At 42.6% G+C, this 20541-nt stretch overlaps 2 protein-coding genes across 2 annotated transcripts in view; one reads left to right on the top strand and one right to left on the bottom strand.

The window, feature by feature from the left end:
• ABCC5 (ATP-binding cassette, sub-family C (CFTR/MRP), member 5) overlaps positions 1 to 18476 on the bottom strand; it is a 74778-nt gene extending 56302 nt beyond the window's left edge. The window contains exons 1-2 of the mRNA XM_004675396.2: positions 18390 to 18476; positions 15131 to 15315 (exon numbers count right to left, since the gene is read on the bottom strand). Coding sequence (XP_004675453.1) covers positions 15131 to 15259 — 129 coding nt within the window. The 5' untranslated portion in view covers positions 15260 to 15315; positions 18390 to 18476. The remainder of the gene's footprint in view (positions 1 to 15130; positions 15316 to 18389) is intronic.
• Positions 18477 to 19136: 660 nt separating this feature from the next.
• Positions 19137 to 20541, top strand: part of LOC101629587 (5-hydroxytryptamine receptor 3C) — a 14909-nt gene continuing 13504 nt past the window's right edge. The window contains exon 1 of the mRNA XM_004675397.2: positions 19137 to 19141. Coding sequence (XP_004675454.2) covers positions 19137 to 19141 — 5 coding nt within the window. The remainder of the gene's footprint in view (positions 19142 to 20541) is intronic.

Here is a 20541-nt window from a genome sequence, read left to right on the forward strand (position 1 = left end):
TCTCTCTCCTTGAACTCTTCCTGACAATCACGAGATCAAGGCATTCATCTCCTTCCTCCTGTGTATTCTTATCACCTGCACCCCTGCTGTGGGATGCTGCTGGGAGGCCTTGTTAGAGGCAGGTGGTTTTCAACTCTTGCTTGCATCTCTGGCCCCCAGCACGGTCTGCAGCCTGTGATACCCATTATCAACTAAAAATCTTTGTGTTTCCTCACAATCTGCATTATTATATATCATTTAATGTTGCACAATATACCACGAAGGAGCTCTTTTTTTTTTTTTTTTTTTTTTTTTTTACCATTCTACGTCTGTTTAGATCCTCCGCTATTTCGCTTACCATTAATACCAATGAGCTATTAGAGCTGATTTTTCTTTCTAGGTTATTTAGAATAAATTACATCAGTGAAATTACGGGATTAAAGAAGGTAGTTCCTAGCAACTAGGTATCTATCCAGTTTGCTCAATTAGCCTTATTATGGAGCATGTGTTCCAGTATTATTGCCAAAGTCGCTAACAGCGTGAGCACTATCTGTTCCATTTTGTTGACCTGAAGCTGTCTGCCTCATCTGCCTTGGGACATTAGCAAGAAATAAAGGAAGAGAGGAAACTTTTCCTTGTTAATAGCCAAATCTCATGTATCTGATAAAGCAAACTGCTTACTGAGGGAGCCACAAAAATTCGTACAAACTATATAGCATTTACTTACTATATGGCAGGCCCCGTCTTACTGCTTTCCAGATATTAATTCATTTAATCCTCAAAACAACCTTATGAGGTTAGTGCTATTTATGTCCCCCATTTTATACCTATGGAATCTAAGGTACATAGATGTTATGTAGCAGCAGGGACCTGAATCCAGGTTCTAGAGTTGAGACTCTTAGTCATTATGCTACGTGCTTTTCAAAGAAAAAAAATCATTAGTATACAATCCCAGATGTAGCTTTGTAGATGGTGTTCTTCTCTTCTCCAGTGTGAGTATCGGGTAAGGTAAACCATGACTCTCTAACTCTGCCTCTCCTAATTAAACTCATTATAAGCAAACAGTGTACAAAGTCAAGGTTATTCTTACATGATTAACACTAGAAGCAAGCAAACTATTTACTTAATTTCCAAAATGTGCCTCTTGATTGTTTTTAAACTAAAGGTGAACAGAGGCTAAAAGGAGGTGACTTAGAGACTGAGACTTATCCATAATGCAACTTTATACCACCTAGCCAACGACTGCACTGATGTCTCATTCGTATAACATTGGTGGACGCCTAACTTCCTCTCTAGGCTTCCTGAATAAGCTTACCTGGTCCACGGTGCCGGTGAGAAAAATATGTCTGATGGAAGATAAAATAAAGTTACCCTGTCACATTAACATTCTGTAAAGTGAGTTATCAACAGGTTGAATGGATTGAAAATGGAAATGAACCATGAGAAAAAAGGGTTATTTAGGCTTACTATATGAAAGAAGAAATAATATAACAAGGTGGAGAAACATAAATCAGTGATTATTGATTATCAGGACCAAAGATGGCCAGATTAGAGATGAAGTGACAGCCAGATGTCACACCATACATTAATCTACAAGGAATTAACACCAAGAAGTTATATTAAAAATAATATAACGCAATATAATATAACACAACAATAACATAAGGGCCCTTCCTGGTGGTGCAGCGTGTTAAAGCACAGCACTAAGAAGCTAAAGCCACTCAGCATGAGTTCGATCCCCACCCTGGAGGTGATCTACATGGCACCGCAGACCTCTCCTGACCCGCCTGCTGCTCCCCTCAGCAGTCTTCTTCAGTCGGCCTGTTCTGCTCCCCTCTGTCCCTGGTGAATCCTCTCACCACCCCTGCACCTCTGGCCTGTACCCCAGTTTTGTATGCATAATAAATAAATCTTAAAAAAAAATAATGAAACAAATATTGATAGTCTCCACTTTCCCCGAAGCCAGAAACTTAGCAAGGCAAGGTGGATAGTTCTTAAATATAGAGGAAAATTTTTTGCATAATGAAGGTAGCATTAAGACAAAGGAGAATAAAACTAAAGAAGTGTCCAAGGAACTAATATAATTATAAATTTGAATAGTTAACCTTTACTGATGCAATCATTCAGCAAGTGTTTCCGAGAGACCTACTATGCACCAGGCACTGCACTAGATGTACAGCTACAGGAGGAAACAGCCTGCACCTCAAAATCACTGCCTCTATGCAGGTTACATCCTAGTATTTAGAAAAGTCAGCACTCAGAATAATATAGCTATTAAACTGAGAGGGTTTAAAGCTTCTCTCTCTTCGTCTCTAAACTCAATGTCACCAATCAAGAAAAAGAATTTAAAATTTAAGATACCACTATAGGGCCCTCTCTGGTGGTGCAACGGGTAAAGACGCAGCATTGTAAGCTAGCTGCAGCTGCAGCCACCTCAGTGCAAGTTCGATACCTGGTCCGGGAGGTGATCCATATACAGCAGACCTCTCCTGTCTCGCCTGCTGCTCCCCTCAGCAGTGTACTTTGTTGATCTTCCTGTTCTGCTTCCTACTCTATCTCTGGTGAAGCCTCTCACCATCCTGCACCTCTGACTTGTACCCCATTTCTGTATGCATAAATAAATAAATCTTCAAAAAAGAAAAAAGATACCACTAGATATCACTCAATAAAAAAGAGTTAAAATCCAATATGAGGTGGGGAATGTAAAACATCTATCATCTGAACATTAAATCGATTTTTAAAAAAGATTTATTTATTTATGCATACAGAACTGGAATACAGGCCAGAGGTGCAGGGGCAGTGAGAGGATTCACAAGAGACAGAGTGGGGAGCAGAACAGACTGACGATGTACACTGCTGAGGGGAGCAGCGGGCGGGGTCAGGAGAGGTCTGCCGTGCCATGTGGATCACCTCTGGGGCAGGGATCAAACTCATGCTGAAGTGGCTTTAGCTTCTTAGTGCTGTGCTTTTAACCAGCTATGCCACCAGGGAGGGCCCTAAATAGATTTTTTTATATATATAACAGTTTATTTTACATTTTTACATTTTTTTTCCCCATCTCAATTGTAGTCCCCGCGGGTTTCCATCACCAAGTCACCCATGTGCCATCACCATAATCCCGTGCACTTCCCTCCTCACCCCCCTGTTTTTGATCCCATTCCCCACTCCACCCCCACAAAATGTCTCTGGTATATGGGTATTCATTATTCTTGTTATTTTCTCGCCTGGTCCATTATACTCCTGCTATGAGTGAAACCATCTGGTATTTTTTTTTTTTAAAGATTTATTTATTTGTGCATACAGAACTGGGTTACAGGCCAGAGGCTCAGGGGTGGCGAGAGTCTTCACCAGAGACAGATTGGGGAGCAGAACAGGCAGATCCACGAAGTACACTGCTGAGGGGAGCAGCGGGCGGGTCAGGAGAGGTCTGCCGCGCCATGTGGTCACCTCCGGGGCAGGCGGGAATCGAACTCATGCGGAAGTGGCTTTAGCTTCTTAGTGCTATGCTTTAACCCGCTGCGCCACCAGGGAGGGCCACCATCTGGTATTTTCTTTCTCTTTCTGGCTTATCTCACTAAGCATGATCTTTTCCAGTTCCACCCAAGTTGCTGCAATGACATGTGTTTCTCTTTTTTGGTTGCTGAGTAATATTCCATTGTATATATGTACCACATCTTAACCTAAATAGATTTTTAATATGCTATGAGCAGGTACTCAGGAGAGTAAACCCATAATTTATAATATTTCACATATTCTTTGTTTCTATAACTCGACTCTTAAGGAACGTTTCCCCCCCCCAAAAAAAAGGATAATTTAAACCCCATGACTTACTGGAAACTAGATGTCTAAAACAAGATTAATGGTTATATTACAGTACGTCAACACCCCAGCTCAGTGCTGTCTAATAGAAATATTAGGCTACAAATAGAATTTTTCAGTGACCACATAAAGTTAAAAAAAAAAAAGAGAGAGAGAGAAATGAATATTATATTTACCTTAACCCAAGATCTACCAAATATTACTGCAACTTTTTAATATGCAATCAATAAAATAAATTAGATACTTTATATTTTTTATACTAAGTCTTAAAAATATGGTGAGCTATACATCTATATATATAGAGAGGTACAGACATACAGATCTATATCTAGATCCACATAAAGCACATCTCAGATGTGACTGGCCATTCAAATGCCCAAGGGGTACGCGTGGCTGGTGGCTATAATACTGCACAGTGCAGCCCCGTAGTTCTCCAGTGAGACTGATTTTGCTTGTCAAGGGGACATGTGACAGTATTTAGAGACATTCTTAGTGGCCACACCTGGGGGGGATGTTACAAGCACCCAGAAGGTGGAGGCAAAAGATGCTATTCAATGTCCTACAAAGCACAGGACAGAAGACCCCATAACAAAGAACTATCTGAGCCCCAAATGTCCGCGGTGCTTAGCTAGCCCCAGCTGATCTAACATCATACCTGATGTATGCTGAGTCAGGGGGTCTGTATTTGATGAGGCCTGTTTGATTTTTAGAATACAGTACTTTAAATCCTTTTTAGTAGGAACTTTTAAAGCCTCTCCTGAGCCAGCGAGAGGGCGCTGTTTTGTCTTTATTTTAATTCATCAGGGGCACTACAAACTGAACAGCCCTCCATGGCCAGAGGACACTGCCACAGAGAGGCAGCACCTGCAGCGTAGTTACTCCAGTGGGAAAAACACTACTTACCCAGCAGTTGAGAGAAGATTCAATGAGAAAATTCTGCTGCCATTTGTATCTTGCAAGGACTATGTGGCTAGGAGACATTAGCTTTTGGGAACACATGGAAGTAAAAATGGGACAATACAATTTACATTTTGCCATTTGGATCCATCAGCAAACAGGATGCTTACACAAGAGATTCCCCTCCTCTGGGTGGTGCAGCACCTTGCCTAGGGTTGTGGCAATCAGGGCACCTATGACAGCATATGGCCACTGCTTCTCTCACTCACACATCCCATTTTAACAGGCCACACAGGCTGCTGACAGGCTCCCTGCCCTTTCCCTGCTTGGAGGCCCATGGGACAAGATACCAGGGGACAGAAATCATTCCTGGGCTGAACATCCCTTCGTGACAGATCAACAGCAGGGTGGCTGTGCTAAGCCCAGAACTGAGGATTCAGTCAAATTGTTCCTGAATGCAGAGCTGGTAAGCACCAAGTGGCATCTTTACACTCCCACAGGGATGCAAGGCCCATGCTTCTGCCTCCGTGGTGGTGCAAGGGATTAAGTCTTAGCCCTGTGAAGCAATCCACAGCAACCACAGCACGAGTTTAATCCCTGCCCAGGGAGGTGACCGAGATGGCACAGCAGACTTCCCCTGTCTTGTCCACTGCTCCCCTCAGCAGTGTCTTTCAGTACAACTGCCTATTCTGTACCCTACTGTGTCTTGGAGAATCCTCTCACCCCCACCTCCCCACACCTCTGGCCTGCACTCTAGCTCTTGTATGCATCAATAAATAAATCTTTAAATAAAGAGAGAGATACTCTCTAGGGCACAGTCCATCAACAGGTTTCAACTCCCACAGCAACTCTCCTCTCCTTAAGTCTCCTCTCCTCAAATCATGAAGTTTTTGTTTTTGTTTTTCTTTTTGAAGATTTATTTATTTATCCATACAGAACTGGAGTGCAGGCCAGAAGTCAAGGGCAGTGAGAGGTTTCACCAGAGAGAGTGGAGAGCAGAACAGGCCGACTGACGAAGTACACCGTTGAGGGGAGCAGCAGGCGAGCAAGAGAGGTCTGCAGCGCCATGTGGGTCATCTCCAGGGCAGGGATCGAACTCATGCTGAAGTGCCTTTAGCGTCTTAGTGCTATGCTTTAACCCGCTGAGCCATCAGGGAGGGCCCCAAGTCATGAAGTTTTAACACAAACACGGAATGGGCAGTCTCTTCTTAGAAACCCTCTGGTCCAACTAAAAGCTTATATAGAAGTCACAGTCCCACAGCTGCCTTTATGACAAACATCCAGGAAGATGAGCTCTTTTTTTTTGTTTTGTTTTAAGATTTATTTATCTGTGTACACAGAACTGAGGTACAGGCCAGAGGTGCAGGGTCAGAGAGAGGATTTACCAGAGACAGAGTGGGGAGCAGAACAGGCCGACTGATGAAGTACACTGCTGAGGGGAGCAGCAGGCAGACCAGGAGAGGTCTGCCCCACCAAGTGGGTCACCTCTGGAGCGGGGATCAAACTCATGCTGAAATGGCTTTAGCTTCTTAGTGCTGTGCTTTGACCCGCTGCACCACCAGGCAGGGTCTGGAAGATGAACTTTTAAGAGGAACTGCTATACAATCAGGTACAGGTTTCAAGAGACTCAAAATGGTAAAAATTAAATTTAAAAGAAGTTAAACTTTTCTTTAAAGTTAAAAAGGAAATTACAAATCTGATTCCTTCCCAACAAGATCGGCTGACTGGATTTTCCTATCCTTCGAGTCCCCACCAAATTCAAGAACCCCATCAAGGGCACTTCCTCTCCTAATTCTCATCATACCCTACTCCAGTGGGTTATTAACATGATCCTGATCATCTCAAGCTCCTCCCTTAAGAACTTTTAAATAGCAGCCACTTTAGTTAAGAAGGTCAGCACAGTTCTACAACACAGCTTTCATGGGGAGGAAGCAAAATACAATTGAAGAGGTTACTCTTTAAGGTCAGGGGACCTGCTGACCTCAGCCCCTCAGCCACTGTGAATTAACTTGGACATCAGTTCACTTATCTGTAGCTATGCCACCTCACCCTCACGCGGAGGACGGGCTCTTACACAGCTCACAAAGGTGAAAAGATAACACCGATGGCTATGACGTAACACCACCAGCACCAGGGTAAAACAGGTGTTTCGTTGCAGTTCATAACCTAACGTTACCCTAAAATCAGCAGGAATCTGAGAACTTTAAGTTGCTTCATAAGCTGAGTTCCAAGGAATGTATTCAAAGTCCTTATTACAATAGGTATGAGATTTACTTTATTAATACACTGATAAGGTTTCAAAGGATTAAACTGAAAATCACAGGGGGCAAAAGATGTATCCAAGACTGGTTGAACTGGACTGGTCATGTTCTCTAAGCGATTTTAATCTGCAGCGTGGGCTGAGAATCATTGATTTAAGTAGTAGGATGTTGGTCTTTTGCCTTTGACAAAAATTTCTTCAATAAGATCTTTTAGGCTGTTGCTTATAAAATGCCAAAATAAAAGTGGTAAGTAAAACTTCTTTCAGTGCCTCAACACAACATGCGTGACTATGTCAAATGCTTAGTACAAACTATCGGTAGCTTCATCATGTGACCTGTGGAGTGCAGAGCGCGTCACAACTCCTGACAAGGCTGAGGTGTCAGCGCAATGGTGAAGGGCTGGGCAGCCTGGCAGCTGTGAGAAAACAAAGTGCCTTGGGAAATGGAAGTTTCCATCTGACATCCAGTGACAAGGTTAGGCTGGGTCTTTGAATAGCTAATTCAGAAATTTTTAAATAACTGAGATATATACAACATTTAATTATCTAAATAGCCTAAATTTCTAAATGGGGGGACTAGTTAGGACGAGGGTGACTAATTAGTAGACTTTAGTGTGCCAAATTCACAGCAGTCTGTAATTTTGACATTGATAGGTTTGACCATGGCAAAACCTTCCAGAGGCCCTGTTTCCTGACCTGGCAATGACAATTCTTTTTTTTTTTTAAAGAAAGGGGGAAAGAATGATGAACCATTAAAAGGCATGCGTAGAGGAAGAACCAGGATTTTACTGAAAAAGCTTCTATTAAACATTTGCAATTTCCAAATTATATATCTTTTGCTTGAAATGGCTTAAAAAACAGGAACTGTTTCAACACTTTCCTTCCCTTACGACAGATAGCTCCGTTTTAACGCAGGCTAAAGGCTATATTTGTTTCCCTTAAGCAGCACTTCCTAGGCAAGCAACAGCAGGCCTGCTGCAGATGGCACAGAAGAGCTCCTGCTCAGGGCAGCAGCCAGCCTCTGGGGCCGCTGTGTGGAGCTTCAGTCACCAAGTACCAAAGCCACCTGGGCACTGCACCAATAGCATCACTGCTGTCATCTCCACCAGGAGCTCTGGTCTGCTATTGGAGACCACGCCTGGCACCAAGCCAGACACCAGACTCAAGCTGAGCTTTCTAAAGCACTAGGAAGCCTACAGGAAAAAGAAAAAAAAAAAAAAGAAAAAGCAGGTGTTCTTTCTCCTATCACTGTCTGTCCAGAAAATCTGCTGAGTCACTGAGAACAAATCATAAGAAAAATAATGCAGAAGTTGTAAATACTAATCTCCTTCAACTTGTTCTTTCTTATAGCAAATAGATCTCTGATAATGTTCTGGGCTCTGAAAGCACAAAGATACTATCACATACCCTTGGTCTATAAAGAAAAATTTTCAGAGTTAAATTCTCTCAAAGAGTTTTAGACAAAATGATTTTATAATAACAATAGCTGTCGGGCCCTCCCTGTGCCACAGCAGGTTAAAGCGCAGCACTAAGAAGCTAAAGCCACTTCAGCATGAGTTCGATCCCCGCCCTGGAGGTGACCCACATGGCGGCAGACCTCTCCTGACCCACCTGCTGCTCCCTTCAGCAGTGTACATCGTTGATGTGCCTGTCCTGCTCCCCCTCTGTCTCTGGTGAATCCTCTCACCACACATGTGCCTCTGGCCTGTTCCCCAGTTCTGTATGCACAAATAAATAAATCTAAAGAAAAAAAATAACAATCGCTGTCATCAGGTAAAGGGGTGAAGGCTGGCTTATTTTTCTGCTATAATCTACAACTGGCCTAGAGTGAGACACCAATTCTTTCTTAACAACATATCCCCGAATCAAACTTCTTGCTAAGTAATGAGACCTAAGTCCCTGATCCTGAGGCTATACCTGCAGCTCACCAAAATATTATTTGACATCACTAATTTAAAAAATGGCAGCCAAGGTTAAAGGGGCAGCCTAACATGGAACTAAAGAAGCACCAGAGGAACGTCACTAGACTTCACGACTACTTGCTTTGTTATCTTTCCGAGAGGCAGGATATTCCAACCTGGTAGGAAGAAAATTCCATCAATGGTACTCTTTCAAGAGAAGGGGGGGAAAGAGTAACAGTCATAATCATACATGAATGTCTTTTGACTTCTGCTTATTTTCTATGCTTCCTCCTTTCTAAGATACAATGTACTTGTAAATAAAAAAAAAAAAGCCACCCTTGGATTATGGCCTAAGAGAACTAAGAAAACCAATTAGAAGACCAATAGATAACCTTGTTTTGCCTTTGCTTAAGTTACAGCCTTCTTTTTAAAAATTTATTCATTTATGCATACAGAACTGGGGTACAGGCCAGAGTGTGGGGGGAGGCGGTGAGTGGATTCACTGGAGACTAAGTGGGGAGGAAGATGTACTGAAACACACTGCTGAGGGGAGCAGCCAGTGGGTAAGGAGAGGTCTGCCGTGCCGTGTGGGTCACTTCCCTGGCCGGGGATTGAACTCGTGCTACAGTGGCTACAAAAGCTTCACAGTGCTATACTTTAACCTGTTGTGCCACCAGGGAGGGCCCCATATCTCCAAATTCTACCTATTTCTCAAGTCTCCAATCCAATGCTACCTCCTCCTACAGTCCTCCCTGATCTCAAAGACAGAAACACTCTCTCATTCATTGCCACCATAACTAAGTTACAGTAATGAATGTTCCTGCCCATGAGGTCAAGCTTCTGTTGCCAGAACCAATTTATTTTCATCTGCACTGGCCCACTTTGTTCAGGACTATGTGCACATCTTGAAGAGTATACAAATATTTGCTGAATTAAAATAAAAAGGATAAATATCTTAATCTTAAAACCCATCAGCCAGGTTCATGGAATTTTGTGAACTACATGGGCTTGTCTGAATGCAATTTAAGAAAAGGAGCTGTGTCTAGAGAATCAGGACTTGACCACAGCAAGTGTCAAGAGCAGAATAGACACACAGCTTGGTGTTAACTGAAATAATGCCAGTCTAATCTCAATCAAAGTCAGTGCTGAGGTTCAAAGAAGCAACAGCAACAGAAATGGTCACTTAGCACTTCAGGGTTAAAAGGAGGTCTTCTGAGGATCAAATTACTCATGGCCACAAAGACTGACCTCATAGTCCTAAACAACAGTGTGAAAATACATTATGTTCTACTAATTAAGGTGGGAGACTACCAGTATTTGATGGTAAGTGTGATTGTAACAATTTTCCCAAAGAGCATTCCAAAAGAAAGACTGGATCACAATATCAAGAAATGGGAAAATTCTGCAACTTGGCTTACTGAGAAAAAAATCATTGGTCTGTTTAAAATAAGAATTTGCCCCTTGGTACTTTGCTTCTGATTTCTGTTTCATAGGGCTTCGTGTTCAATGTCAACTGGCCTGATCAAAGACTAACACTGGGCACTTCCTGGTGGATCAATGGATTAAAGCACAGTACTATGAAGCTATCTGCAGCCACTGTGGCATAAGTTCAATCCCTGGACAGGCGGTTGACCCACATGGCACAGCAGAACTCTCCTGTCTTGCCCACTGCCACCCTCAGTAGTATATTTTAGCACTCTGCCTGTTCTGCTCAGACACTCTGTGTCTGATGAATCCTCTCTACCACTTCCCGCACCTCTGGCCTGTTCTCCAGTTCTTGTATGCATAAATAAATAAGTCTTAAAGAAAAAAAAAGATTAACTCTAGTGAGCAAAACCTTATTTTTACATTAAGAGCCACCAATGTATTCTCAATCTTTTGTTACTTGCAGGTTTTTTTTGTTTTTTTTTAAGATTTAGTTATTTATGCAGGCTAGAGGTTTGGGGCGGTATTAGAGGATTCGCCAGAAACAGAGTGGGGAACAGAAAAAGATCTTCTGAAAACAATGCTGAGGGCAGTAGTGGGTGACACAGGAGAAGTCTGCTACACCATATGGGTCACGTCCCTGGCTGGGGATCAACTCATGCTGCAGTGGTTGCAGAAAGCTTCCTAGTGCTAACACTTAATCCTGTGCACCACCAGGGAGTCCCTGTTGGTAGTTTTTAATTTCGGGTGAACAGGAGGCACACCTGGCATCAGGGAGGTCCTGTCCCAGATTTCCTCTCATGTAACCAATTTAGAAATCAAGGTTATGATTATGTGACAGGAAAATTGTAATCTCACCCCAATTAGCTGCTTACATTTTAACAAACTGTAAGCTTAGAGAATCATCCTGCTCCCCAAATGCTTAAAGTATCTATTTTTTTTAAAGATTTATTTATTTATTCATACAGAACTGGGGTACAGGTCAGAGATGCGGAGGGTGAGAGGCTTCACCAGGTACAGAGTGGGGAGCAGAACAGGCAGATCGACGATGTACACTGCTGAAGGGAGCAGCGGGCGGGCCAGGAGAGGTCTGCCATGCCATGTGGTCACCTCCAGGGCAGGCGGGAATCGAACTCATGCGGAATTGGCTTAAGCTTCTTAGTGCAGTACTTTAACCCGCTGCGCCACCACGGAGGGCCCAAAGCATCCATTTTTATCCATTCTCTGAACCAGAAATTTTTTGTCACTTTGCTTGTTACCTGTACTAGCAAATTATTAACACATGAGGTAAGTTCAAGTTAAATATATCTAAGGAATTTGGGGTTTTGACAGGTCATACATATACAAGGAGATTCTAAGGGTGGTATGTTAAAAACACCTGATAGTTATTATGAACTTTCGTATGGAAAAACAGATTGCGTAAACCTATGACTTTACTGCTTAGGTCAAATCTGAGCAAAAACATGAAAAAACTCAGTGGAGGGCCCTCCCTGTGGCGCAACAGGTTAAAGTGCAGCACTACGAAGCTATCCACAGCCACTACAACGTAAGTTCCTCACCGGTGGGGGAGGTGACCCACATGGTGTGGCAGACCTCTCCTGACCTGCCCACTGCTCCCCTCAACAGTATATTTCAGTGGATCTGCCTGTTCTGGTTCCCACTGTGTCTCTGGTGAATCCTCTTGTCTACACCTCTGGTCTGTACCCCAGTTCTTTTAGGCATAAATAAAGAAATCTTGAAAAAAAAACTCAGCAGATTAAAAGAAAGAGTGTTAGTTTAAAAAAAAAAAGTTCAGTGGTTACAACAGTAGGGTAGTCAGGAAAACAGGATTCAAATTCAAAAGTTTAGGAAACGTGAAAAAAGAATGAAGATAAAATTCATGTGGACTCCTGAGATTTTATGAAAGTGAGATTAAACTTCTTGGTTCTAAGGCTTGGTCACATGAAAGAAGTTTGCTGTCTGACTGCTGACTTAATAATTTATAGGACAACAGGCAGTAACTCTACTTCCAGTTCCCAACCAGCAGAGGAAGAGCTTGCTGTGCCTGTGTGTGTCCTAATGTTAACTGCACTCTAACCAGCAACACAGGGACTAGAAATCTCATGCATGGGAACTTCCTAGGCTCTAGCTCTTCCTGCTCTACAAGTCAGCCCTCAGTGAGCTTGCTCCCTCCCACGGCTTCAGCTCTACAGACTAATGACTCCTAATACTTATCCCTATTGCTAACACTTAATCCCTATTGCTTCTTCTCTGCACCCTATCGATTAATCCTTTAACCTGGAAGCACTTCAAATGCAACATGTGCCAAAATCAAACTCATTCTTGCATCTTGAATCTTCTCTTTCTCTTCCCATATGTTCATAATAGTTATGAATTCTTAACCACCAATCCCAGATCTCCCAGTACTTCCCTTTCCTTCCTTTCCAGGGATATCCCTAAACTTGTCCCCTCTCCTCCATCTTCATGATGCCTGGGCATGCACACTTGACCTTCCCCATGTGACTGGTACCACAGCCCCCTGTATTTTGTCTCCTCCTCTCTGCTACAGATTTTTCTCACACTGCCTCAAAACTAATATCCTGAAATAAAAACTGAGTTTTAAAAATCCCCTCTCCGTTCAATATTATTAGCCATCAGGGAACAGAAATGAAAACTGTAATGACATATCAAAGCCACCAATCAGGGTAGCTAAAGCAACAATAACACTAAATGCCAGCAAGAATGCAGAGAAACTGGATCACTTGTACATTGCTGATGGGAATATAAAACTATACAGTCACTCTGAAAAAAAGTATTGATATTTCTTGTAAAATTAAACATGCATTTATCATATGACACAGCTGGGTATTTATTCACAGAAATGTAAACTTATGTTCACAAAAATTCTATATACAAATGTTCAAGCAGCTTTATTGTTACAGTTACAAGCTAGAAATAACCCAAATGTCCCTCAACAGGTGAAGGTTAAACAACAATGGTTGATATGGGTTACCTATTACATGGAATACTACTCACAATAAAAAGGAAAGAACTACTGATACAATGAATTAGATGAGTCTCAGGGAAATTACGCTGAGTGAAACAAGCCAATCTCAAAGGTATATACTATCAGGTACCATTTATATAACAACATTCTTAAAATGATGACATTACAGCATTGGAGAACAGATTTGACGTTACCAGAGACTGTGGGAAGTGGGAGGGAGGCTCTGTGGCTGTAATGGATAGTAGGAGAGATCTCTGTGATGGTTCTGTTTTGTGTCTTGACTGCAGTGGTGGTGACGATATACGGAAAGCATGCACAGAAATGTGTGCATATGAAATCTTAACAAGGTGGAAGGCTCACATCAATGCCAATCAATACTACATTGTGAAACTATAGTTATGCAAGATCTTACCACGAGGAGGAAGCCGGATAAAATGCATATGGAGTCACTGTACTCTTTTTTACAACTGCATGAAGAACTAGAGCTATGCCAAAATAAGTTTAAAAAAGCAATAATTGTAATTATTCCCTTGACCCCGTAGTGAAGTCTTCATTCATGTCTTCTCTGCATCTATCGCCTGTACTCCAGACAACTAGTGCTAAGAGCTAACCTTTGCTGAGCACAGGGTCTATGTGGCAGTCACCCTTCTAAGCATTTGATGTAAATTACTCATTTCATCCCATGAGTTAGGATGTATCAACACTTTTATTCATAAACGAAGGCACAGTAGCCGGAAAGCTCCCCCAGTTAGTTATTCTTCAAAACCCTGATCCATTTGTGACTTTTCCAGATTAAAGTGCTATCAACGGTGTCTAGTACTCACAGGTATTCAATAAATATTTAGTTAACATCGGTCTGGACAAAAGGACACAAAGAAGTTCCGCCCAACTTAACAATTTGATATTGATTACACTTAAGTTATGTTTCTCCAAAGCTAAGCCCCAAAAGAAAAGTATTCTATAATATACAGCAGGGACAGAAACACCCATTAGCAAAACAGTGTTGCTTAATAAGGTCACAGCTCTCACAAGGCAAAGAGGAACAGAAATACCCATTATCAAGAAAGCGTTGATTAATAAAGTAAACAGCTTTCACAAGGCAGTGTTTGGCTACTGAAACTCCAGTGCCAGCTACTATGCCCACATCTTTCTCAGGTTTTCACAGAACAGAAATGTGAACACAAACCTCAGCTCTCTAAAACCCTCACCCTCCCCTATTAGTTAAGTGTATAATTCAAGTAAAGGCATAATGTTTATTTCAGAAGAAAATATTGCCTCCTGTTGAAAATATATATTCACTATTTCCCCTGAAGGAAATAAGATTATCATCAAAAGGCTCTTTAGACTCACAGGTTTTACCTGAAAAATGTACTGATTACCCTACCACGACTGACTTTCTCCAAGCACTCTCAGGACTCTGAATGAGTCTCTCCACGGCATTCACACTGTCAGCACAGCCACATTGTCAGCACAGCCAAGAGACAGAGGGAAAAGCACTTTTGCTTAAATATACGAATGAAGTTAATGGTTAATGGTTCATATTTCCTCTGCTCTTTCCTAACCCACCTCTCATCCCCCACAACTTGGCTTCTTCCAAGCAAAGCCTATTCGGTAAGCACCAAAGAGGATTGTAGATGTGAACAGGGAAAAACATAAATGGAGAAATGGGGGTGGGGAGTGGCTGAGAGCCAACCTCTCCTCCTTCATAAGTAACCATCAATTTTAAGAGTGACCTAACGTCAGTAAAGAAAATAAATAAATGTCTTCTCAGTTATGTATCAAATGAAAAAAAAAAAAAAAAGGAGTGGTTGAGTATAAGAAGCAGAGAAGAAAAGGACCCCAGAAAGGAAATACTATACTAACCGGTCGAGGTCTCTTGAACTTGGAGTTCTCGGCGCCCCTGTGCTGTCCGGAAGTGCTGTTTCTCTCCCTGGAATTTCTATAGCCAGGACTGGGAATGATGTACTCTTTTCCTATGTCAATATCCTTCATTGTCTCTGACTGGAGGTGCCAGGGGCTCACAGACTTTTGGTTTCACTTGAAAATTTCTGAAATGAAAAATTGATCAAGAATACTAAAGTTTCTGACAGTTAGAATGATAAAAATGTTTTTCAAAAACCATTTCACTTTTAAAGAAAAAAAAAAATCCCACGCAATATAATTACCTCCTCCTACCCCAAAGAAAAAAATGAGATTAGAATACACTGGAAAACACCCTTTCAATCCAATGTACAGAGAATTCAGGTTTTAAAAAAGACCTTCTGAAACAAGTGAGAACCCAGTATTGCAAGCCCCACAACTTTAAAATGGACTGTGATTATTCCCACTAAATTTTACTAAATGAAAACTTATTTGGCATAAAATACTTATTCTGCCGATGATATATTCTCTCCTTGCATTTTTATAACTAGATATTGGGTTGACTGGTATTATTTTAAAGCTTCTCAAAGCTGCATAGCTAAAACAGAAAACCACATTATACCTTAACTTTGGAAACAAATTCTCTTTGGGTGCTCAAAGTGTTCTAAAGTTAGACAGTGGTGATGGGCACACAAGGTAACTACACTAACAAAGCACTGTTTATACTATAAAAGGGTAAATTTTGAGGTATATAAACTTTGTCTCAATAAAGTTACTATTAAAAACGAATTGCACAATCAAATTTCCCACACTGTACTATTCAGTTTTACTTGAGTCTACCGGAAACTGACACTCCTGGATGCCAAGCTAACTCTAGTCAATACCCTGTATTGACTGTGGTTGCTTTTGAAAAAATAGAACACATACACACACATCTCTAAAACATTTCTCCAACTCCGAGATGGTGCACAGTTTCCCATTCAAGCTGAAAAAAACACCTTTCATATCAGCCTCACAGGAAATTAAAGCTGTATAGCTGTGCTGCCTTTTGAACTGCATACATTTCTAGCTATCTCTGTGACTTAACGCTAATAGCTACAACTCACCTTTTTGTGGTATTGGAGAAAAGGAGAACACTTAACTATTCCTCTAAATAAAAAGAACTAAATGTCCTCTGTATAGATGTGTTTCCATCAGAAGGAAAGTATATCTTCTTGCCTTTCTTTCTACTGGGTTGAAATACCCAGAATTGATACTGCTAAGTTACTTTTGAAAAGTCACCTTGTTCAATGACAAACTGCACCATAAACACTGGCTTACAACTGAGAGCACAGCAATCACGTCAGCGAGACCTCATTAAGCCTAAACTATAAACAGACCTGGCATCTGCTGGTGTCCCACATGCCAGGGACGTAGCTGCAGAGCAGGGCAATCCTTGTTATAGAGACCACAGACACCCAAACTTCCTCTCCAAAGGTTCCCTGGCCAAGCTGATTATCTAGAAATGGGAAAAATTAGTCCTACTTTGAAAAAGGCATCAGGAGAAGAGAGAGGGGCTGAAAGGGAGAGACCAAGGTAACTCATTCATGTTACCAAATGCCGCTGTCAAGAAAATAAAGACCTCAGTTGTCTAGGAACTCAAGAAAACCAAAATTTCTTTCACCTCCTTTATTTCAAATTATTCTATGCAGGAAAAGTGTGAGGAGCCGTTTTCTATTTCTTCTAACATTCCTGCTTCTTTAATTTCCTGGGAAAAGAGACACAGCCATGAGTGCAGGGAGGCCGTGAGCAAACACTCAGTCGCTATCTCTTGGCCTTGAACACAAGGAAGATCCCTCTTCTGTATACGTATCAGAAATAAGGCAAGGCACCCACCACAGAGGCTGCAAGAGCTAGGAAGCTAGATAAGTTTTAGAAAAAGCCAAGACCCAAATATGAAACAAGCCAACTAAGGAAGGATCACGAACTGAGTTTTTTAGGTTACTCTTTGTATTTTCCTGTTTTCTTCTGTTCTCCCTGAAACTCTTCAAAATTCTTTTTAAAATGTTACTTGTCCCACAGTCAAGAAGAGGAAGACAGGGAGGGATTTTTCTTCCTGCTTGAGTCAGGGCTGCACATGGCACTCACTAGCAGTGTAATCAAAGTGAAAGAAATCCAAAGAAGTGGCCAGGCTCAAAACCCACAAAGTCGGGGGCTCTTGGTCAGCTGAATTTTTTTTTTTTTAATCAAGACTCTCTTTCCAGTGATAACTGTAGGCATTCTCCCTGTACCGTGATGCAGACTAAACTGCACGGGGGGAAGGGAATTGCACAGGATTACAAGTCCTGCACTAGCCAGACTGGTATTTCTAAATGTTGCCTTCCTTACAACACTCCTTAGTAGGTTTCCAACATCTGAGGAATCTCATTCCAGGTCCTCACGCTGCAGGAGCAGACCTGAAGATAAAAGCGCAGTATTTATCATCTTCCTACAATCCACTTGTTGGGTCTCTGACCTTGTGCACCTTTCACTTGATGCAGGAGACACCTCCATAGCCTGTTCCTCTTCTCCTTTAAAACCTTCCAAAACTTTGCTTATGCCCTTCTACCTCCCCACCTGTGCAGAAAGCAAACCACCCCTGCATAGTAAACGCAAAGCAACACGCAACTGTGTGCTGAAAGTGAAAGGGACCCACTGATGAAGTCAAGAACGCTGAATTCCATTCCAGGTTCTGCCAAGGGTTTGCAGGAGCTGCCTATGTCACGACCTCCATTTACCCATTTGCAAAACGAAAGAATGACTTCTAAGTCACTGACGGCTCAACTTCCAGCGCGCGACGTGAGCAGAGGTGTCCCAGACTGTTCCGCCCCATCAACTTCAGGATGGGGTCTTATCTCTGGCCACCTTTGCCTGGGATGCCCTGGCCTTAGGGCGTTCCCACCGCCAGTTAGGGCCTGGAGAGGCGATAGAGACCCACACTCACCGGCCGCGGGCGCAGCACCCCCTGGTGGCTGTTGGCGGTAAAGTTGCCCGCACCTCCGCACACGCATCCCACCCCACCTGCCTTCCGAGGTCAGGACCTCACCGGAGATCGCAAGGTTCGAGTAACCAGGAGGGGGCTGCGGGAGACTGGAGGGAGGCCAAGCCGGGGTTCTCAGAGCTCCGATTCCCCAAACTGTTCACATTTCGGATCACAGCCCGCCACCCCAGGAGGAAACACACGGAGGTGAGCCCCCTGGCAACCCAGGGCGAAGGAAGGTGTGCGGCGGTCGCAGTTACTTACCGGTGTCCCAGCTCTAGGACGGCCGCGCCGGCCACTCGACCACGCTTGCGAGCATCAGCCCGGGAGCAAAACAAGCCTTTATAGCGGCATTGGCCGCCAGACTGCGCAGGCGTGCTGCACAAAGACTCCCCAAGACTGTAGGGAATTGTAGTTCCGCTTCCAGGAGCCGGAGGCTCGATACTAGGCGGAGGACTCTATTTCCCAGAAACGCTGCAGAGGCCCTGGAGGAGGTGCAGGCGGCTCCTTTCCACCCGGCTCCTGCCTCTGCACCATCCTGCCCGGGGCTTCTGCGAGACTGTCTGGAATCTTCTCTGAGGCGGCGTGTCCCAGTAGGTGAATGGGGAGGTGACAGTTGCCCTGTATGAACGGGCAGCCCAGTGTTAGAAGGCGGGGTGGTCCCGACAGTGCACCAGAAAACACTGTAAAGGTCATCGTAACTTCTGCTTCCTCTAGACTAGCCAGCGCCAAATTCTGTCTGTGCGGCACTTGACATTTTACGAGTGCTTGCTCAGGACTGTGCATTTTGCACTGATATCACTTTTCTCACTTTTATCCCACGGCCCATTACATAATGTCATGCTCCCTAGTTCCTGGATAATAAAATGCTACGGTCACAGTTTCAGACTGATAGAAAGCCTCAGAAATGACATACCAACTCATCCCTTTCTTTTTAATAAACGAACCCAAGGTTCCCAAAGAGACTGACTATTTCATTTATTTTGTTTCATCTGTATCTTCGGCGCGACCATGATGTAACTACTGTGAGTGTGTACCTACTCTGTGGGTGGTGCTTTGCGTAAAATTGTTTCTTTTCATTTCCATAACAAACCTATGCAGGTATTGTAATTATCCATTTCAGAGATTTTTTTAGAGTTAAATTATTTATATGTGTGTCTGTGTACGTACACATTATGTGTGTGTGTGCTTAAGTGCTTTCTCCCTTCAGGTATATTCAGCGTAAAATTCCCACCGCCAATTCATGTGTAAACCATCACTGTTTTGATTCCTCTACTTCCACTTCCTTTGTAAGTCAGAGTGTCTCTGACTTACAGTTGCCTGCTAATTTTTTCTTCTAATTTATCAATGTGACTTCTTTTCCCTGACACCTTATAGGTCCCCTTATATTCCTCCTATAAGTGAAACCATCTGATATTTTTCTTTTTCTCTCTGGCTTATTTCACTGAGCATAATCCTTTCTAGTTCCATCCATGTTACTGCAAATGGCATGAGTTTATCTCTTTTTTGACTGCCAAGCAGTATTCCACTGTGTATATATACAATATCTTCTTGATCCAGTCATCTGTTTGGGAGCATCTTATCTATTGTAAATAGTGCTGCAGTAGACATAAGGGTGCAGGTGTCCTTTTGAATTAATGATTTTGTGTCCCTTGGGTAGATCCCTAGGAGTGGAATTGCTGGTTCATATGGTAGCTCCATTTTTAGTAGACTGAAGAACCTCCATAGAGCTTTCCATAGTGGTTGGACCAGTTTGCATTTCCACCAGCAGTGTAGAAGAGTTCCTTTTTCTCCACATCCTTGCCAGCATTCGTTGCTGCCTGTTTTTTCTATATGTACCATTTTCACTGTGTGAGGTAGTATTTCACTGTGGTTTTGATTTGCATTTCCTTGACTATAAGTGATGTTGAACATTTTTTTATAACCTATTGGCCATTTGCATTTCTTCCAAGATTTAAAAAAAAATGTTAAAATGACTTGTTCATTTTCACACAATTAACTAGTGCTAAGACACTAAGGATCATTAAACTGAAGTAGTTAATACAATGTATTCTTGCACCAGTCTGGATCAGTAGAACAATGCCTGAGCCTAGATTCATGCATATATTTGTGACAGAGAAAGCACTACAAATAAGTAGGAAAAGGTGACATTTCAATAAACAGAGCTGGGATCATTGCTTGTCCATTTATGTTTGCTATCATAAAAGCTCAGGGATTAATACCTCATACTTCATAGAAAACTCAATTTCAGGTAGCTCCAAGGCCTAACTGGAGAAGGAAAAACTTTAAAACCCTCCCTGGTGGCGCAGCAGGTTAAAGCGCATCACTAAGAAGCTAAAGCTACTTCCGCATGAGTTTGATTCCCGCCTGCCCTGGAGGTGACCACATGGCCCGGCAGACCTCTCCTGACCCGCCC

This window comes from Condylura cristata, unplaced genomic scaffold (assembly GCF_000260355.1).
Source record: "Condylura cristata isolate star-nosed mole 26May11 unplaced genomic scaffold, ConCri1.0 scaffold00003, whole genome shotgun sequence".
Classification (NCBI taxonomy): domain Eukaryota; kingdom Metazoa; phylum Chordata; class Mammalia; order Eulipotyphla; family Talpidae; genus Condylura; species Condylura cristata.